This window comes from Syngnathoides biaculeatus, chromosome 17 (genome assembly GCF_019802595.1).
Source record: "Syngnathoides biaculeatus isolate LvHL_M chromosome 17, ASM1980259v1, whole genome shotgun sequence".
Classification (NCBI taxonomy): Eukaryota; Metazoa; Chordata; class Actinopteri; order Syngnathiformes; family Syngnathidae; genus Syngnathoides; species Syngnathoides biaculeatus.
The window spans coordinates 12,366,426-12,387,649 of NC_084656.1; the positions used below are offsets into that span (position 1 = coordinate 12,366,426).

Below are 21,224 nucleotides of genomic sequence, written 5' to 3' on the forward strand. Positions count from 1 at the left end.
CCCGAACGCACATGGAGTGATTGTAGTCGGCGAAGTCCCCGCTTAGCCGGCACAGTCAGTGTAATACTTCAAACGCCACAGTCTCAAAAAATCAGTCGCGGGAAGATGACGACATTATCGACTGCTGAAGTCTCCGGTTAACATGCTCCTGTAAAGATTTGCAACAGTAAGTGGTCGGATTTTGTTCATTTTTACCGTACTATATGTGTATTTTCAGCTATTATTCCTGTAGATACTTCTGATCATTGCTTGTGAATTTAGGGTGTGCTATGAGTCGAGAAGGGAGGAAATTTAACACGCCGACCTTCATACTACTGCACTTTGAATAAACCTAACTTTAAAACAAATGCTGTACGACTTTACTTAATAACGTAGCACTCCCATGTATATTGGGTATGATTAAAGTACGACATTTAAACTTACATATTTTTTACTTTTAAAATCATTCTTATGGTGACGGTTTGAATTGAATGTACGGCAATGAATTTCATGTGATTATTAGTTTAATAATGTGAGAACAGTTTTCTCATTTATGCATATCATCCATCCATGATCTGAGGTGCTTATCCTAACAAGGGTCGGTGGAGTGGTGGAACCGACACACTGTAATTGTAATTGTAGATTTCCAGTGCACTATATTTGGGGGGGGGGCGGTGTGATCGGTTAATTTGAGTAAATTCCCCTCAATTGATTAGTTATATATTTCTACATCATAATTCTGTTCTCTTGGCTCACAATGGTATGTTGCAAAGTTGAATTAATGCTGTCCTTACTGTAATGGTTTTCTACATTATGTGTTGAAGAGGAGGAATAATGTACAAATATGACATGACAATGGGGAAATAAGCATGACATGCAAGTTTGATAGCATTACAAATATTGTTTTCATCCTGGTTTTGTTTGATGGCGCTGTTCTGAGATTAAACCAGGAAGAGCATGATCAGATATAATGTTTTGTCCACACTAGTAAAGTGTACAAAGGAGAGCTCATGTGGGTTCACCCGCTGCTTTGGGATGGAGGAGAGGTGTGAGTGCAGCTGCATTTCCAGGATATGAGGCTACAGTATCCCATTGACCACCTGTGCTCCACATTTTCTGCTTGGTTTCCCATCCAAGGAGCTCTGTCAGCGTCCCACATCGAAGCCGATGTGATCTACCACAGCTGGGTTAGATCGTATCAGCTTGTCAGGAAAGTCTGCCTGCCAGCCTTTGAAAGCCTGTTAAGAGTTTAACATGTGATGCAGTGGTGGTCCACGCTTTGAACATATTTGAATATCATTTCATCAATGGACTTGTGCTTCCTAGATTTAGTTTGTGATTTTGGAACCAGTATTGACTTAGACTGCAGTACATTGGAACCGCTGCTCTTTAAAACAAAACCAAAAAATTATGTAAAATAATTTATTGGGGGTTTTTTTTGTATAGCTGGCAGCTTATTAAAAATTTAAATATGATATCCTGGGTGTACAAAAGTCACTATACGTGTCCTTTTTTTCCCCATTTCGTTTTAGGTATTATTCAGACAGCGTGAGGTCATCAGCACTTGAACTTTTCAGTTCTGGAGAAGCTGAAGTTGGTACGCCTAAAGCTTTATCACTCTTCTCTATTGAGCTTTTGTTCCAAGATTCCAATGCGCCCCTCCCGAGACCTTCCCTGGCTTTTCTCTTGGATTTGAGCTCATCTGTGCACCAACGTCAATTGGCGACCCATGGGAAAGGGAGTGATATACTTCTAAAAATTGTAACGCCTGAATTCTCAATTGTTTATGGCCTCACGTATGTCTGAATGATAGCTGGAATTAAATATTTAAAAAAAATAAGGGTAAAGGGTGGCACAGTGGATCAGGTGGTAAAGCGTTGGCCTCACAGATCTGAGGTCCTGGGTTCAATCCCGGACCCGCCCGTGTGGAGTTTGCATGTTCTCCCCGTGCCTGTATGGGTTTTCTCCGGGCACTCCAGTTTCTTCCCACATCCCAAAAACATGTAACATTAATTGGACTCTAAATTGCCCCTAGCTGTGATTGTGAGTGTGGCTGTTTGTCTCTATGTGGCCTCCGATTGGCTGGCAACCAGTTCCGGGTGTACCCCATCTTCTGCCCGTTGACAGCTAGGATAGGCTTCAGCACTCCCCGCGACCCTCGTGAGGATAAGTGGCAAAGAAAATGGATGGATGGATGGATGGATTCATGTGCAAGGGAGAGAAAGGTATTGATTTGGTTTGTGTGTTAACCGTAGTGGATGCATAACTACTGAGAACTGGGATGAATTACAACATTTTCCCTCCCTTGTGATCAAATTCAGCAACGGCCAGATTCGGGGGTGCCTGAAAATTTATCCTGTGCATAGTGGAAGAGCAGGTAGCACACAACCCGCACAGTCAGGATTGTCCCAGTGTGACGGTCTGAGCGCTCACGGTGCTGCAAAGTCTCTTTGTGAGTAATCTGCATGCGCGCATATTAATGTTACATATTAATATATATATTATAATACTATAGTGTATATATATAGTATATACTACTGTAGCTACTCAGTAAGCTATACTATAGCTTACTGAAAACGAAATTAACCCATAGATATGAATGTGATTGTGAACGATTGGCACTCAATCCAGAATGTAGCCCATCTTTGGCCCAAAGTCAGCTGGGATGGGCTCTGGCTCACTTGTGACCCTTGAGCACTGTAGAAAATGAATCCCTGGCTTCTATAGAAAACTAGACAAAAGTCAACATGAAGTGCCAAACTGCGTATACTTAAAAAAAAAAAAAAAAAAAATCAGATGGCATAAATATTTATATTTATTGTATGTGCATTTTTGCTGTAGTGGAGGAGATATTGTGTGCAAATCCAGATAAATTTATTCAGAGAGAAATTCGTTTTGCCAATTGGGTCACTCTGGAAATGCTTGGAACAAAAAGTGTGATGTCCTGTTTTTTAATGGCTTAATATTGGGATTCCCTGTTAACCAGGAAGGAAAACCATTTTTTTTAAAGCCATATTTTAAGAGTAACAGTCGCAGAGGTATGCACTTTACTGACTGCTGTTCTTGTTTTTTGATTTATCACAGTACTATTAAGCCACATCCTATTTTGAGCCCAGCACATTGGTATGCTTTCCCCCTTTTAAGCTGAAAAAGACTTCTTCACAGCCAGTGACATTGAAAGACTGGCTTTAGTGTGTTTGTGTCTGCAGGCTTTTGTTGCTCCTGAGTTTGTCTGTACTTGTGTGCACTCTCAGGTTCAGCGGTACAGTTCAGAGTCTGCGAGGTGGGAGGTGGTGAGTACATAATAAAGTAAGAGCGGTTGGTCTGGTATATGTGGTCTTTGGAATGGGAGGTTCCCATGTAGGAATCCCCCAAAATCTGACTGCATGTAAGCTCAATGGGAGAACAAACTGACTGAAAAGTGTCAGTTCAAGATCTATGTCTACCTCCTACTGGCGGACAAAGGGTATTACCACTACCGCTCAACACAGGGACAACATTAGTGACAAAAGGTTATTTTTTTTGTTAACCTTCATCTTGTGTCCACTTTTTTTTGTTCTCGGGACAGCTACCTGTTTTTTCCCCCTCATTGTTTATGGGTATTCTTTGAAGGGTGTTTTTTACTTTTTGTGATCAACATCCACCCATTGAATAGATAAATGCAAACGAATGAGTGAATTTATTGATTACGTTATTAAATATATATATTTAAAAAAAAATAACAAAAGTATATTTAAAAATTGGATAAAAATGGCAGTATAGTAAAATAGTAAAAACAAGGATAAAGGATTAAGAAAACTATTACATTTTAATTGAAATTTCCTTTATTTCCTGTGTCACCCTCCAGTTTGTATTAATTTATTTGTAGGTATTTTAGTGCGCGGGTGGCACGGAGGGTCAGCTGGAAAAAGTTGGCCTCACAGTTCTGAGGACTGGGGTTCAAATCCCGATCTCGCCTTTGTGTAGTTTGCATCTTCTCCCTGTGCCTGCGTGGGTTTCCTCAGGGCACTCCAGTTTCCTCCCACATCCCAAAAAATTGGAGACTCTAAATTGCCCCTAGGTGTGATTGTGAGTGCAACTGTTGTTGTCTCTGTTTGCCCTGCGATTGACTGGCAACCAGTTCAGGGTGTACCCCGCCTCCTGCCCAAAGAGATTTGGGATAGGCTCCAGCACTCCCACAACCCTTGTGAGGATAGGCAGCTCAGAAAATGGATGAATGATTCTATAGATTTTTTTGCATGAAAGTTTTTTTTTGTTTTGATATGTGATATTCCAAGGATGTTTATATTTTTAAAATAAGTGAAATGTACAAATTATGGTGTACGATTGGAAACGTTATAATATTTACATTACCTTACAGCCTCTTCAAATTAACGAGGTCAAAAAAGGAATACCTTTGGCAGAGCAAATTAATTGAAAAGTTGTTTATAATTTTGTGTCAAGGATCATCGTATCAGTGTTAATTTCCTGTACATCTTTAAGGTGATATTAACTGTGCTTCCCTTATGTGTATTTTAAGAATCAACTGAAAAAACATTTGCAGACATGTTTGTGTTTGTACGTTTACTTTAGTCAGTAATGGCAGTGAATCGTCTAAGCTTGCTGCGTCCGCTCCTGTGTCAGTCCCTGGTGAGACCACTCAAATGTACCCCCACGGTCCCCGCAAGGCTCGGGGCCACAACGTTGCTCCCCTGCAGCCCGGGCCACCGCATTGCGTGCGCCCGACTTTATGCCACCAAGAAGGCCAAAGGTTAGTGTGGAGCGACATGTGGGCCGCGTTCCTCGCTGAAAGGTCTTTCCCATCCTCCTCCTAGCCAAGACAAAGGGACAGGCGGCAAAGGTGAATATAAGCGCCGCTCTGGTCGAAGACATTATAAGTCTGAAGGAAGTGAAGGAAGACATGATGGCTGTTGTCAATGTGCTAAAAGATGACTTCACACGCAACCTAAGCATCAGAACTTCACCAGGTAATATTTCATCCTTCTCTCCTCTTACTCAACATCTTATACGATGAATGCATAAGGTATTTCATCTGATTTTAAAACTACACTAGCACTTTTTTTTTTTTTTTACACATCAGGAACATTATTTAGGGGTTTTATCCTTTATACATACAACTCTCCTCCACACACCTTGTTTGCATCCAGGAGTGCCCCATGTGGCCTTACCTTGACCCCAGTTTGACCATTGTTTCCCCAACTACATCCAGGTCATGACCTGGTGCTTCCGGCCTAAAAAAAATGGGATGGGGGTTGTAAGGTGATGAAATGGAAGGACAAATGGGCAGAGAAACCAAGTGGATTCATACAATTTTACTTTCATTTCTTGGTTTCTGCCTCAAGTTCCAGGGGTCACGGTTTTATTCTGAGCTACCCGTGTTGAGTTTGCATGCTCTCCTCATACATTTCTGGGTTTTCTCCAGGTACGCCAGCTTCCTCCCACATCCCAAAAACATGCATATATGGTTGACTGAAAATTCTTAAATTATCCATAGGTGTGATTGTGAGAGCCGGTTGCCCAAATTTAGCTTGAATAGGCTCCATCTGAACTGTAAACCCTTAAGAGGATAAGGTGCAAAAGAAAATGGCTGGGTAGATGCATTTATGCCATCTTCTACATGAAAACTGTATTTTCAGTCACTGTTACATTTCCCACACTCCCACACTGAATATTTTTTTCAATTTTAAATAACTGAAAAAGTAAACCACTTATCCTATTCCTGGTTTACTTCGACGATGTCACGCCTCCTTTTGTATGATGTCATAATTTTCTCGCTACAGTATTACAATATACAGTGGCTTCTCGTCTTAACCAGGGCATAACCCTACATTTCAAAGTTCCCAAAGTACTGGACTGAATGTGTTAACCTAGTGGCAAAAGAGTGCGCCATCAAGCGACACAAGAAGGCATCCTTAATTACTGCTGAAGTTATCAAAGCCAATTTATTTATATAGCGCATTTCATACACAAGGTAACCCAATGTGCTTTACATAATTAAAAGGATTTGAATACAAGGAAATATAACATTTAAAACAGGGGTAAAAAAAAAACTATAAAAAGCCAAAAAATGAAATAAGAAAAATAAAAAAAGAATAAAAGTATAAATAAAAACGGCATACAGTGAAAAAAAATATCATTAAAAGTGGAAAAAAGAAGAGTTTTCAACCTGGATTTAAAAACATTCAAACTTGGAACACTGTTGGCAACTTATTCCTTTTCTGTGTAGCATAAACATTTTTTTTGTACCTGCCTATGTGTGTTTTGACATCCACATTTTCAAAGTTATTATGCCTTTATTATTGTTAACATGGGTTGTACTGCGTATTTGTTTCTTCATCTTAATCTTCAAGTGTTATATCCCATCCACATCACTCTCGGTCCTCTTGTGCCATTTCCCCACTTCCTCCGTTTGCTTTTGTTTTGATTGGGACTTTGCTGGAAGTTACTCTCTTCAGGCTTTTGACTGGTTAAAATGTTTCTGCTCCAGACTTCCATTGCCACCTGTTGCCTTTCTATGTGATCATTCAATAGCAGAAGAACAGACATCCTTATATGGTCAATGTTTCAGGATTGAGGTTTTATTAACTCCTTTTTGTCCATCCTCATCGACCCGGTCGTTTTATCACTGGCTATTCACTGGTCGTGTTTCTCCTTTTCCTGACCACCCTTTTTCTTTTTCATGTTCTGGCTCAAACTTTTTCTATTACATGTCCCATCAAAGCAAAAAGAACTCTCAATTCCATCTGCTTCCTCTGCCTTCATCCCTCCATCTGTCCATCTGTCCATCCGCCTCTCTTCTGTCCAGCTGCACAGTAATCCAGGGAGGCAGCAGGACTTGGGCTTGACAGCAGGGATGAGATGTTGGAATGGAATGACGTCAGTTGTCCAAGTGAGCGTGTGTGCGTGCGTGCGTGCGTGCGTGTGTGTGTGTGTGTGTGTGTGTGCGCGCGTGCGTGCATGCATGCACGTCTCGTGCACAAGAGTATCTCTGTGTTTCCCACAAATTTGTCATCTGGATTTAATCAGCAGTAAGTGTGGATCTAACTGTATGAAAGTCTGTAGAAAGCCAGAGATAGATGGAGACAGAACATCCGTGAGGTTGTTGTGGTCAAAGCTCAGTTGGTAGGGGAATTTAAATGGAGCATCTTGCTATTGGTTTCTTTAAGGATTAGTTTGACTTGTAGGGAAATGCACATATTTGATGCGGTCATCCTTCAATCAGTCGCAAGCCTACAAAAAGAAGAAAGCAGTGGAACATTTGTCATGACACATTTTAGATCAATGAAGACTTGTCGAAAATGTCTGCAATAAAGAAAGGACTTTTTTCTTGTATAAATGGCTTTTTAAACACGGCATGTGGCTTGGCTGAATTAATTTGACGCTCTTGGGAACAGCAAAGAGGTGTTTCACGTATGCTAATTACTCATGCTCAACACGGGGTTGTCTTTGCTTTGTGCACACTGTATTGTTTAGGCGGGACGGTGGATCAGCTGTTAAGTGTTGGTGTCACAGTTCTGAGGTCCAGGGTTCGGTCCCGGCCCCGCCTGAGTGGAGTTTGCGTGTTCTCTCCGTGCCTGCGTGGATTTTCTCTGGGCACTCCAGTTTCCTCCCACATCCCAAAAACATGCAACATTAATTAAATTCGGACTTTAGTCATGTCGTCACATTATATTTTTCCCTCTGTTGTTTTTAACAAAAAAAAATTATATTAAATTTATTTTGCCAGTGAGCTAAGGTAATAGCTAATAACAAAGAGAGACTTTATACCATCAATACCTAAATAATGGATTCTTTATAAGCGAGACAAACTGCAATCATGCAATAAAATACTTTCAATTTGATGAATGTGGATCAGTAATCCACTTGCCACTCATCATGTTTTTCAAATGCTAAACCATTTTTTTGTTATGATTATAATATTTAATATTTTCTTTCATGTTAAGTAATGTGGTTGAGAGTTCTGATATTTTCCCTACCAGACCTCTTACCTCAGCCTCTCTGGGTAAAGAAATGGCCGCATGTCTGGCCGGCGTAAATGCTAACAGATGTGTAGGTGCACATCATCAAGGCACTAGTAACAAAGACGGACAGGGAGAAGGTCACAGCTACGCACTTGAAACTCTGTGACCATCAATATCCTCGACGTGTCTTCTTCTGTCGTGAAGCCTTGGAATCAAATGATGAAAAGATCACATCAAGAAAACCTACGTCGACATCCCTTTCAACCGCCCAAAAACACACCCACACAAATGCAGCACACCTTCAGCGGTGTCATGAGTTGCAACCTCCACAGCATAAGCAGGCATGGAGTGATGTAAGGCAGAGGTAAAAGACTAGGAAACAACTGCGTCTGAGGTTACCCAGATGGAAGGGGGGTGGGGGGTGAGGGGGTCGAGGTCAACACACCTTTACTTCTCGTTGCAGATAAAAAAAAAGCGTGGTGCTCATAAAAATAACCTACATTTATCATCTTGTGGCACATTTGGTATCGGTCATTATGTCATCATGATTCTTTGCCAAATGGCCCTGAAATGATAGATCCATGTCAAAAGTTTTATCAAACCAAAACAATAATAGAAAAGCTGTGTTTCCCACCTATTTGCGGCAATGGGCACCCGCTACCAGCGCATTTGGGGAATCAGACCAAAGATACGATCAAAGGAAATGTTTTGCTTTGGATTTTAATAGGATACTATAATTTTCTTTTAATTATGCTCACAAGATATTTAACAAATAAATGTATAAAGTTTCTTTCGGCTTGTCCCTTTCGGGGTCGCCACAGCGTGTCATCTCAGATGAACGCACATATGTTTGGCACAATTTTTACGCCGGATGCCCTTCCTGACACAACCCTTCTCAGGGAGTGGAGGCCCCAGTGGGATACGAACCCACAACCCCTGGTTTATCAAACCAGTGCTCTAACCACTGAGCTACAGGGCCTATAAGCGTACTTAAATCCATCCAACCATCCATTTTCTTAGCCGCTTATCCTCACAAGGGCCGTCACGGGAGTGCTTGAGCCTATCCCAGCTATCATTGCGCAGGAGGCAGGGTACACCCTGAACTGGTTGCCAGCCAATCGCAGGGCACATGGAGACAAACAGGCGCACTCACAATCGCACCTAGAGGCAATTTAAAGTTTACAATTAATGTTGCATGGTTTTGGGATGTGGGAGGAAAAATGAGTATCCGGAGAAAACCCACGCAGGCCCAGGGAGAACATGCAAACTCCACACAGGCGGGTCTGGGTTTGAACCCGGGACATCAGAACTGTGAGGCCAACGCTTTACAGCTGCCTCACCGTGCCTCCCGCATTCTAAAATAACTATAAAGAAATACAAACTGGCAGGTCACACAGCAAATAAAGGAAATTTCAATTAAAATGTAATAGTTGACTTGGAAAAATAAATGTATGTAAACTTACAGCCTCCCGTACTTACTTTTCAGCATTCCAAACCCATACCATTGACCACATAAATCCCGTTGACACATCTTGTTAAAGATGGGATTTTTTTCACCTTTATATTGTTGTTTTGTTTCAATGTTACTTATGCGCAACCAATATTCCACCTTCTGAAGTCACGTCAGAGTCAAGTGTCAACACATGCTGTAGTGACAAGTAGTCATTTTTCTCCACAGATTTGCCTCAAAAATGGTTTGTGCGACAAGTGTATATGTAAAGCTTAATTTCCTGGTGTTGTCAGACACAAAAATATTGGAGCAATGACTGATATAAGTGTTTGCTTTTTTTTTTTTGTTTGTTTTTTTTTTGTTGGATCACTGTGGAAAACATCGTTGCCATTGTGTACCCTTTTTGTTTAGGAGCTCTGGACCACATTCAGGTGTCAACACAAGACGGGAAGTTCCCTCTCAACCAGCTGGGCCAAGTCTCCATGAAATCCCCTCAGCTGATTATGGTCAATATGAGCAGCTACCCCGAGGTAAGACCATCAGTCAGAAACCAACATGGCAACCAACACTTTGTGTCCCTTGGACCCAAAAGCAAGCAAGCTAGCCATATCGGATAGTTCTTGAGTCACAGAAGAGGGCGTATTTGATGTACAACTGTGATGTGGTGTACAACTTTTTTGGAGGTAAAGGGGGGGGTTCATGGGCAAAGGTAACAAAAACATTATTGGGGAGTGGCTTGTTTCATTTTCTTTTTCCAATACTGGCATAGTTGTTTCTATGAATTTTTGTGTGCATGTAGGTTGTTTCAAGTTTTGAATAAATGTAAACTGAGTGATACTGTCTTATGGGTGAGTTGAAAAGGTGCATAGTACAAGAAAAAAAAAATCAGGTTACAGTCACAAACTTTTATTTCAAACTTTTATTTCTTATATTCAGATTTGTGCCAAAATTTTAACAGTCATTCCGGACACGTGCTCCCAATTTCCTGGAAATCTGTTGTATAGTTTTTATGTAATCCTACTGCCGAACAAACAAACGGCAGTTAAAACAGTACCTCTGGGCTTGGTTCTTTTGTACTTGGTGGAGGTAATAATGTGAGGCTTGAAGTGGAGCCAGAGCAGACACAAATGAAACCTGAACTTCGCGTCCCATGCCAACTTGGTCTCAAATGCTAATTGATGGATCACTTGAAGAGCCCTTTGTTCTGGAGTGAAAGATAGCACCAAGAACTTGAACTTTGTGTGTGTGTGTGTGTGTGTGTGTGTGGTGTGTGTGTGTGTGGTGTGTGTGGTGTGTGTGTGTGTGTGTGTGTGGTGTGTGTGTGGTGTGTGTGTGTGTGTGTGTGTGTGTGCTGATATGTAAATACATCTGTGTACATTGTCAAAGGAAATGACCTCATTTTACCCCCAAGTTAGGAAGGAATGGATTATTTTCCTTTACTTTTTTGTAGCCTCCTTCTTCAGCAGTACAGCAATGTCCTAATCACAGCTCTGGTTCATCCAGTAGTTATAATATCCAGACTTTTCCAGATTGGTGGTCTGGAAAGTCAAAGCACTTTTTGTTTTTTTTTGCAATTAACACATTACACAATCACATGTTGCCTTTTCCTCTTCATTTACCACACGCAACTTACGACTTGTCGTCAAATGCAACAATTAGTGCCTGTGAAGGCACCAATAAGTTGTCTTATAAACCGACACACCACAGAGGGAAATTTGAATGAATTAATGAAATCATCATATGTCTAAAATAAGCTCTCAACCTCCAAGACTTGGTGGACATGTCCAGGGAAGGCGCTGGAAACAACCCCTTCACCTGTCAATCAAATATGTTCGCTCATATGCTGTATGCTTAAGTGTCTGGAACCAGCTACTTGCTGAATAATACCCTTGTGTTGTTTCCCATTTCCCTGTTATGTGGGGGGCCCACAGACAACAACGAGTAACAAGTGAGGTGTTGACGTATTTGACGGCCACTGTTGTCGGGAGAGCTCCTTAGATTTTTAGCCCGTTATCTTGAAGGCTAGCGAACGTGATAAACTGTTAATTTACCCTGAGGTATCTCTGTGGTGTGGGTATACGTGCATGGCATGGAGGGAGGCTTTGGAGTATTGGACGGACGCAACACTAGTAAGTAATAACTACTAGCCTAGCTGCCAGTAGCAGGCCACTTTGGCATGGTGCTGTGTGGATAATGTAGCAAAAAAAAAACAAAATAAATTAAAGGTTTTTATTTTAACCCAATTTTGTATATACTTTGATTTAGTTTATTGTCAATTTGTGTTTGCCAGTAGTGACTTACGCATAAATTCATATTCTAGATAGTTAGGTTACTGAATCATTTTATCAAGTCACTTTTGGGGCAATTCTATGCTTGCAACTTTGAGGGAGCAGTTTAGCGAAGGCCTTCATTATAGCAGCCTTTCCAACCTTTATCAAGCCAAGCCACATACTGTTTTTTTTTTTACATTACAAAAATGTCACAATATTGAAATGTTATAATTTTATTTAAATTATTCATTGTGACGTCTGGGGATGTTTAGTTGAACATAAAGCTGTTACTCTGTAGTGGCACTAAGCGGGCCCCAAAAACAGCATGTAAATTTGACACACCACACAGAAGAGTAATGTTAATAAGTCAACCAAATTTGAATGACAAGTACAATATGTAAAAAATATATTGTATACAAAGTATCAAAAATGAGATTCTAAAACAGGGGTGCTCAAGGCTGGTCAATAGCGAGGCAGTCTTGGTCGATCACGGGACGCCAATATTGTCTCTAAACTGTGTGCATGCGCAATTGTGCACCGCTAATGCAGTCTCTTCGCAGATTTTCTGTGTTGTGCGCAAAAAAAAAATCCAATGCATATTGGAAGTATAACATTCAACTATTCAGTTTGTGGCATTTTGCAATTTGATTTAATGAGTGAGGGATGACTGGTTGTTACATCCAATGGCATAATTCACATACGTACTGTAAAAAAGGAAAAGAAGCCACTAGTTTCTTTTAGGCAGCACACGGAACTTTCTCCGCCACACTTTCTTTTTCCTACTCCCCCCTCCCATTTTTTTAAAGGTATACACTCATAATTACAAATGTTACAGTACTTACGCAGCCCATCAATGTGTTTTATAATGACAGCGTCCACCACCACTGCTTTAGTTAGCAACACAGTCTGGGCAACGTAGAGCAAAGTGAGCTACACATGCTGCTTATATTTACTTTTGGTTTTAATGGAGAAAGTTAGAAAAGATGCAATGACTGTCGGAATATGGGAATAATTAAAGAAAACGTGGTTAAACTGGATGAGATTTTTTCTTTTCCGAGTGGGAAAGGTCTAGTCTGGAGCCAAAGTAGAAAGTGCAGGATGAGATGGTGTGTAATGTTAAAATTTCACCTTGGCACAGCCTGATCCAGGATGAAAGCACAGACAATACAGTGCACAAAAAGCTAATTCTGTATTTAAAAAAAAAAAAAAATATATATATATATATATATATATATATATATATATATATATATATATATAGCTCGCGAGAGGCTGGCTTCTTGAAAAGTAGATCTTGGGGTAAAAAAAAAAAGTCTTGGCACCCCTGTTCTAAAACTTGAATAATAAGGGCCATCTCTCGGCTCTCAGACGCTGTGGCGTTTCCAGTGGATACGCCAAAAGGAATTAAACATACTTATGGCGTGATAACTTATAGGATGTAAAATTACAGGCCTGTGTTTTAGCCCCGTCCACAAAACCAGGAAAATACAAATGGTGAAAAAGATGCTTGAGTTATGACTCAGCAATTCAGTACTTTCATTGTAGGACTTGACATGTTTTCAGCCTTCATCTTCAAACGTACTTTATTTAATATATCAAGAAACAAAACACGGATAATGGCTTAGACCCCCTTTTAATTTTACCTTCTGGTATCCACCAATAAAGATTATTTAATTGTTCTGGCTGTCACCATATGTTTGTGACATAGTTGGATAAAAATAAATACAGACAGAGATTGTGAGCCAAGTGGGTATTGATGTCAGGTAGCGGGGCTGGATTTGAATTTGGGGAGCCCTTCAGTCGCAGGGCCCGTTTTTAGCCACAAGTGCCCGCGGCCAGTGGTCCTCTGGTAAGTGTTTCTTAGCAGTGACTAACCACAGACCACACGCACACTCCAAGCAGACACACAACACATGCATGACTGTGGTGTGCACGTCACACACAGAGGTGAGTCCGCCATGCCCAGAGCTAATATGCTTATAATGATGCCTATCCATTACCAGGCCTTCCAGATGCCCCTCAATTGTTTTCCAGTCATTCATTAACAAGCGGCAGCCCTGTATTTGTGGATAGGTGAGCATCACCAAATGGCTTGAACATGCAGGCAGACAGCAGCTCGCATTCCTTTCCGCTCACTTCTTTGGCTTCGGACCCGGGCCGCCTGCGTTTGATGTGAAACTTCAGTGTAATTCCCCCCACCATCCTCGTCTGAACTTACATATTAATGAGAACCTGGCCTGAAAGATTCCGGTTTGGGTTTTCACGCAAAAGAAATAGTTGTCATGAGCACGGAAGCGCTGATGAATATGATGCCGAGAACACTCGAACATAGGTATGGGCCGAATCGATCACTCGCCACCCCGAGAGAGCAAGCAGAGGTCTGTGCTCTCTGGGCGATTTTAGCAAAGGAAAAGAAATAAGAGCTGAATGAATTAATTCAGCACGCACAAATAAATTCCTTTAATCTCTATCCCATTTCTTTGCCCCAGTGGAAAACACCAGAAGGAGCTGTGTTACAAGGAGAGAAGGAAGTGTTGAAAAAAAAAAAGAATATGCACGTTTTCATGCATTTTTAAACTCTTTGGAATGCTCAGCATTGGGAATTGTCATTCAGGGAAATTGTTTTGAAGTGATTTTTTTTTTCTTTCTCCTGAATGCAAAGTGCAGCATCTGGTAGGATGTTAACAATCTTTTTTGTGTCCAAATGATCATTGTCAAGATTGTGGGTTTTTTTTTTTTTGGCACTACTTACCTCTAATGTCATGCAGGATGATGCCAGATGTTACAGCTATCTGAATTCCAATCAGACTAACGTTAATGAAGCCAATCCTCTCTGCAGTTTAGATCAAAACCTTTAATCAATGGACTAGCTCAGCTTGAAGTAACTCCATACTCAGGTGCTTTTACGGCTGTTGGTGATGGTGCAAGTGCAGCAGGTAGGCAAGAATGAGAAACAAGAGCCTATGGTGAGTTAATCCGGAATGATTCCACGCATGGATCACATGACATGTGACTTGGAGTGCAAAGACGTAGCGAGCTAATTGTGTCATTGGGAAAAATTATGGGAATTATGGCCACACTGGGGGGGTCTGAGAATAGTTGTACGAATACAAGAAGGAAGTCACATCTATCTATTATTAGAAGTCAGAAAAATTTGTGTTAATCGTGGAAAAGTATTAATTTTCCAAAAATAATGTGAAAATGAAGTTGTGAAAGTATTATGAGAAAAAACATACTGTATTTTGGGAAAAAAATCCCAGTTTAATGAAAATGAAATCCAAATTGTACATTTTTTTTGTTTATTATGAATATTTTGCAAGAATAAAGTTGTAACATTTCCACAAAATAATCAGATTTTTTTTTAGTAGTAATTTTTCAGAATTATCCCAGAAATATTTTGAGTGAAGTTATACAGTTATTCAAAGGTTCTACATTTACAAGCAAAGGTAACATTTTTCTTAAAGAATTTACAAGTTGCAATACATGAGAATAAAGAATGTAAGTTCAAATACCCATTTTACATTTGCTTTATTTCTTGCAGCAAACATTTTACAAGAATAAAGTTGCAATATTATCTAAGAAATGATTCTGTGAATTAAGTCTCAGTTAAAGAGTCATATTACAAATATCTGTATGTGTGTGTGTGTGTGTATATATATATATATATATATATATATATATATATATATAATGCAAATGAAGTTGTTTTACAATTGTTCATGTAATAAAAAAAAAGACTTTCTAGGAAAAGTGCTGAATTTTATAAGAATACTTTAAAGTCACAATTTTATGAGAATAAATGTGTACTATGTTTTTCTTCAAGTAAATATGAATTTGCAATGTACCAAAATGAACAATATTATGGAAAGATATTTTACCAGTATAAATTTACATTTTAAAGTAGTATGAGTAAAACCCTTTATCACAATGAAAGTTTTTAAAGATAAAGTTTTAATATTTAAGCAAAGAAATAATATAGGAATTTCAAAGAATGATCATTTTATTTTTTTAAGATTGAAGAGGTGTTATGAAAAAAAATATTTTGAAAATACAACCAAAATTATGGCTGCATTGACATCTATAAAAACATAATCATTACGCTAGACTTTTTAGGATGACTTCCCCCCCCCCTCCTAATTTTACAATTATTTTTTTTTTTACAAGTGCAGTGCTATCACTCATTTATCTGTGTGTGCACATTTGTGTGTCACAAGCATACCCTTGTCAGGTCACCAGGGGTCAGCGCCCTGCCCTGCAACCTATCAGTCCCATCCCATAGGACTTGGCGCTGACAGTGGCCGGAGGCACTTCCACGGTGTACGGGGAGCCACACAACCTCTCTCACACACACACACTCACACACAAGTTCCCCACCCAAATCCAGCATCCAGAACACCTTAATGATTGCCAGCTGGAGAAAGACCACTACCTGCAGTTGTAGCTTTGTTTTTTGTTGGTTTTTTTTTTTCCATTCACCCTACCCTCCTTGTGTGTCTGCGCGCGTGTGTGTGTGTCTGTGTGTGTGCGTGTGTGTGTGTGTGGTGTGTGTATGCGTGTGTTTGTTGGTGTGTGTGCCTGGCCTCAGGCTACGGCGGCAGCTGTCCGTGCCCTGAGAGAGAGTAGCATGAACCTCAACCCTGATGTGGACGGGACAATCATCAAGGTGCCTGTTCCTAAGTGAGTCACACGCACACACTTGCACAAACACAAGACTTTCCCTGGTGTTTCACTTTTTTTTTTTCCCCCCATCATCCATCTGATGCTCTGCCGGGCAACAGATTTATATTGTACCAAAATATTGACTCTTTATTCTTTTCCTCCAATGTCATTGCTAAAGTGTAGTGTTAGCTGTTTTGTCTCATACAATAAGGAGGTGAAAATAGCTCGTGTACCAGGCTGCAGCCAAGAATATGTAAACAACAATTTTTTGACTGGGGAGTTGTTTTTTTTTTTAACCTTTTTTTAATCTTCTGACAGGTCTCTGTACGAGAGAATTACAATGGGTTCCGGTCTGATTCCAGAATCAATTGGGAAAAAAAATCAATGCCTTTGTAATTTTAAGGATTATTGCACATTTAAATCAATATTGCAAGAGTAAAGTCAAAATATTACATGTGTGAAAAATATGTAATTTTATTTTTTTTTTAAAAGCACAATTTATTTAACTGATTATAGTTGAAAATATGAATACATTTGAGTCGGGGTTGCACCATGTAGTCGGCTAGTCAACTTTTCGATTCCACACGTTTTGTGCTTGAACTTGATTAATCGCTAATCATGTTATTTTTGGCATCTCTTCTAACATTTGGCCAATTTACTTAAAAGGACTTGTGACTCATCTGTCTGCTGCTGTCACCGGACTTTTAAACTCTGTGCCAAAGGCCAACCGAAAAGGCAACAATCTTCCTCAAACATCTGAGACTTTTGACAGTACAATAAAGCAGCTGCTTGTGAATGAGAAGAGTGCTTAACCCCGCAGGCTTCGGCTATTCTGATGGCCGCAAGTCTTAAAATATTCATACTGGTACTTGCGAAACCACGGGACAAAGTGAAACTCTGTCTCCAGCGGGAATGCTGTACATTGTGTCCAGTAATGTGTGGGCAACAATTGTGTGATAATGAAACTTTATTCATGATACGTGTCTCTTTACAACAGACAGTGTGTTGTGACAGTTGTTGCCGTACAGCATACTTTAAAAAAAAAAAAAAATGGCACCGGTAGCACGGACATTCGCAAAATAGGCAAGTCTAGTCCTCAAATATAAAAACACAATTGAAATAGAAACAGTGAAAAGAGAGAAATTTATACAGAGAAGAAAATAAGTATTTGAACACCCTGCTATATTCCAAGTTCTCCCACTTACAAATCATGGAGGGGTCTGAAATTTTCAGTGTAGGTGCATATCCACTGTGAGAGAGGTCATCTAAAAAGAAAAATCCAGAAATCACAATGTATGATGTTTTTTTTTTTTTTTTTTTTTAAATTTGTGTGATACAGCTGCAAATAAGTATTGAACACCTGTCTATCAGCTAGAATTCTGACCCTGAAAGACCTGTTAGTCCGCCTTTAAAAGTCCACCTCCACTCCATGTATTATCCTGAATCAGTCAGAGCATTGAAGATGGGTCTTTCAAAATGACAATGACCCGAAGCACACAGCCAGCAAAACCAAGGAGTGGCTCCGTAAGAAGCGTATCAAGGTTCTGGCGTGGCCGAGCCAGTCTCCAGACCTAAACCCAAGAGAAAATATTTGGAGGGAGCTGAAACGCAGTGTTTCTCAGCGACAGTGCAGAAACCTGTCTGATCTAGAGGAGATCTACGTGGAGGAGTGGGCCAAAATCCCTCCTGCAGTGTGTGCAGCAGCTACAGGAAACGTTTGACCTCTGTAATTGCAAAGGCTACTGTAACAAATGTTAACATTGGTTTTGTCAGTTGTTCGAATGCTCATTTGCAGCTGTATCACACAAATAAATAGTTAAAAACAGCATACATTGTGGTTTTTGGATTTTTCTTTCAGTGAACATGCACCTACGATGAAAATTTCAGACCCCTCCATTATTTCTAAGTGGGAGAACTTGCAATATAGCAGGGTGTTATAATACTTATTTTCTTCATTGTACATTTTTATTTTCGTAGCTTGGCTATGACGTACACGAGAAGCCTTTCGTTTGAGTATTTCCATATAGTCCTCCGCTCCCTGTATTGTGTAAATTTGCATTTTGCATGTGACAGAAAGAGGCCGAGTGTTTATGCGTATGCCTGTTTTCTGGCGGATGCAGCAGGTGTTAGTCAGATGGAGTTGGGACACGCGCGTCGGACCGCTCCCCCAAAACGCACCCGCCCACCCCCTCCAATCAGCCTCGGCACGCTCCCGAGACCCCATTTGCATTTGCAAAGAGAAGAAGGCGCCCGTTGATTCGCGGTGGAATCAGCAATTAGAGCGTATTGTTTGCAGGATATAGATGCTACTTGTGGATTGTTTGCAAATAGTCCACAAGGCTAGAAAACAGCAATTAAGGACAAAGAAGCAAAATGACATGGCAAGTCAAATTTTGTGAGTGATTAAAACAAGCGAGGTGATTACAAAAGTTGTCGTGTTGATGACTGTTTCAGCTCTGGAGCGAAACGTTGGGGGAGTGATTTTTAAGTAGCTGTTGCAAACTTTCCACAATAACAACCTGATATTAACATGTTGTTCTGCACTTGTTCTAAAGATGTCATAAAAGGCGACTTGGTCATCTCCAAACTGACACAAGCACGACTTAAATACGGCTCAATCAGAACGTAAACCTCCACTGAGGTTTAACTGTTAACAAAAGTGCACAAAATGTAAGGATAGTTGTATGTGTGTCCCTCCAGCCACTTTGGGGCAATTGGTTGTTTAATATTTATGGCTTTTTTTTTCATACAAATATTTTCTATGATGTTGACTTTACTACTGTATTGGCATACTTTAGTGATAAGCTACATTGTGTTTAGACCAATGCTTGACAAAATAATTGAGAAGATATGGACCAATATCAGCTGTCTCGGCACCAGCCAGCGACATCTCGTAGCAAGGGGCCCTATGCGGAGGATTTCCGACACATTATTGTGGCGGTGTCGAAAGCGGTGCCATTGTTTTGTCGTTGATATGGGCAAATGCCAGCCGTCTCTTGGGCCCACTCCAGCTCGGGGCCCGACACAATTGTTGGATTTGCCGACGCCGTTGTGGCGTCCGCAGTTCCGCTTTGTGTACATATTCAGCTAACGTCACCAGGATAAGTACAAAACTCGCTCGTAAGCTAAAGTAAAATGTAGTTGGAATCAGTTACGCACCATTAATTTAAATAAAGTCTAATCGTTATGATGAAAAAAAAAGAATCTTTTGTTTCATGCATTGCAAATTAGATTACCTCCCTGTCTAAAACCTCTAAAAACTTTTGGAGTTACTCACTGCCGTTCTGGGAAAAGATGAGTCTGAAGTCTTTGTCTGTATGAGAAACGCCTGTTGAATATCATCATCACACACGTCAGTAAAGTCTGACCAGAAAGTGGACTGTGACTTTTAAATGTGCACCCCTTACTCTTGCGCCAGGGATTTAACTTGCTTTGTTTTTGGGGTGGACTCCCTCACAGGGTGACACGTGAGCACAGAGAAAACCTCGCCAAGACGGCCAAGCTGTTCAGCAACAAGGCCAAAGACTCACTGAGGAGGGTGCGCTCAAATGCCGTTGCGCAAGTGAAAAAGGCAAAGGAGGGACACTCCGAGGACACCATCCGACTCGTAGAGAAACAGGTACAAGAGAGAGAGAGAGAGAGAGCACCAAAGAGGTCTTCTCTTCACCAGCGGGACTGTCACTGTCGGGTCTTTGCCTTGGCAGATTCAGCAGATGGCCGACAACATCGCGGCAGACATTGAGAAGCAGCTGGCTGCCAAGACCAAAGAGCTGCTCAGCTGAATGTGAGGAGGCACACATGCGGCTATTCATACTTCATCATTCTGTCACAGCCACACCCACAGGCGGACATCTTAAATACGCATGGTGTTGATATTCTACAGTAACAGCGACACGGTGGGAAAAGGTTTTGGACTTTTATGTCGGTTTCACGTGTACGTGGGTGTTCGCACAAACTGGGGAAAAAAAGAGAAAAACTGGGTTGTTTTTCTGGACCTCTTTTTACATGATAATCGGATGGATGTCTGTTGTGCAGGATTCTGAAAATTAAAACATGGGAAATTTTGTCTCAAAGATACAATGGTGGTTTTTGTGTGCACACTGAAAACGTTAATTAAATCCGATTCATCAATATATTCTTACTCTGCGAATATGTTTAGAACGTCAACAGACCATGCGCACAAGTTATGAAAGCTTTTGAAAAAATAAACATCTTTTACTCAATGTGCACAATGTATTGAAACTCAATTAGTTATTAAAAAAACTGTAATGGTAATAAGCTATATTCTGTTTTCCTTACCACTACACACCAACACTGATGACATATAGTACATTTCCGAGGTCAAAAGTATTTTTGTTGCGGGCCATATCGTACTGACTCATTCCCTTGGAGGACCCATGTGAATGTCTGATCATATCATATGATTTCATATTCAGAATCAATTGACGGTTACGAGTTAAGAAGTTAGAAGCCAGTAAAAAAAGAGATTTTTCAATTGTTGTTCTATTTACTTTAAAAAGGGGCTTGGTTTACAGTATCTCAGCATTAGTAAAGTCGAAGGCAGACTTTTTGAGCTTTGGGGTTCACATCTCCGTTCCGGCCATTGTGTATTTCGTTTTCAACTTGTCCTTGGGCTTACAAGAGTTGCCTCCACAGGTGCAACGGCTTTGTCCCACATTTCAGAAACATGCGGTTTGTGTTGATGAAGACCGTAGCTCCCCTGTAGGTGTTTACCGGGCCTCTTGCCCAAAGTCAACTGGGATGAACTCCCTCTCACCTGCCACATTAATAAGGATGAGCTCTATCAAAAATTGATGGGTGGCTGTTTCTTTACACCAAGTACACGCATATTGCAACATTGTCAGTTGTTTTCGCAAGTCAGATTTACTTGTTAATTCTGTGTTT

The 21,224-nt window shown here is 40.5% G+C and overlaps 1 protein-coding gene across 12 annotated transcripts; it reads left to right on the forward strand.

The window, feature by feature from the left end:
- Positions 1-25: 25 nt before the first annotated feature.
- mrrf (mitochondrial ribosome recycling factor) lies at positions 26-20,699 on the forward strand. 12 transcript variants are annotated; one of them, XM_061801525.1, is made up of 11 exons: positions 120-166; positions 1,512-1,576; positions 2,107-2,204; positions 2,301-2,431; positions 3,234-3,272; positions 4,556-4,729; positions 4,794-4,946; positions 9,802-9,920; positions 16,246-16,337; positions 19,779-19,938; positions 20,024-20,699. In XM_061801525.1, exons 3-11 carry the CDS (start codon positions 2,170-2,172, stop codon positions 20,099-20,101), a joined length of 981 nt encoding a protein of 326 aa, XP_061657509.1. In that variant the 5' UTR covers positions 120-166; positions 1,512-1,576; positions 2,107-2,169; the 3' UTR covers positions 20,102-20,699. The 12 variants fall into 12 exon arrangements, with proteins under 12 accessions (XP_061657515.1, XP_061657519.1, XP_061657512.1 ...); XM_061801531.1 differs by lacking the exons at positions 1,512-1,576; positions 2,107-2,204 and adding an exon at positions 3,064-3,102 and having other exon boundaries at positions 26-166; positions 20,024-20,690; XM_061801528.1 differs by lacking the exons at positions 1,512-1,576; positions 2,107-2,204 and adding an exon at positions 3,064-3,102 and having other exon boundaries at positions 27-166; positions 4,552-4,729; positions 20,024-20,689.
- Positions 20,700-21,224: the final 525 nt, after the last annotated feature.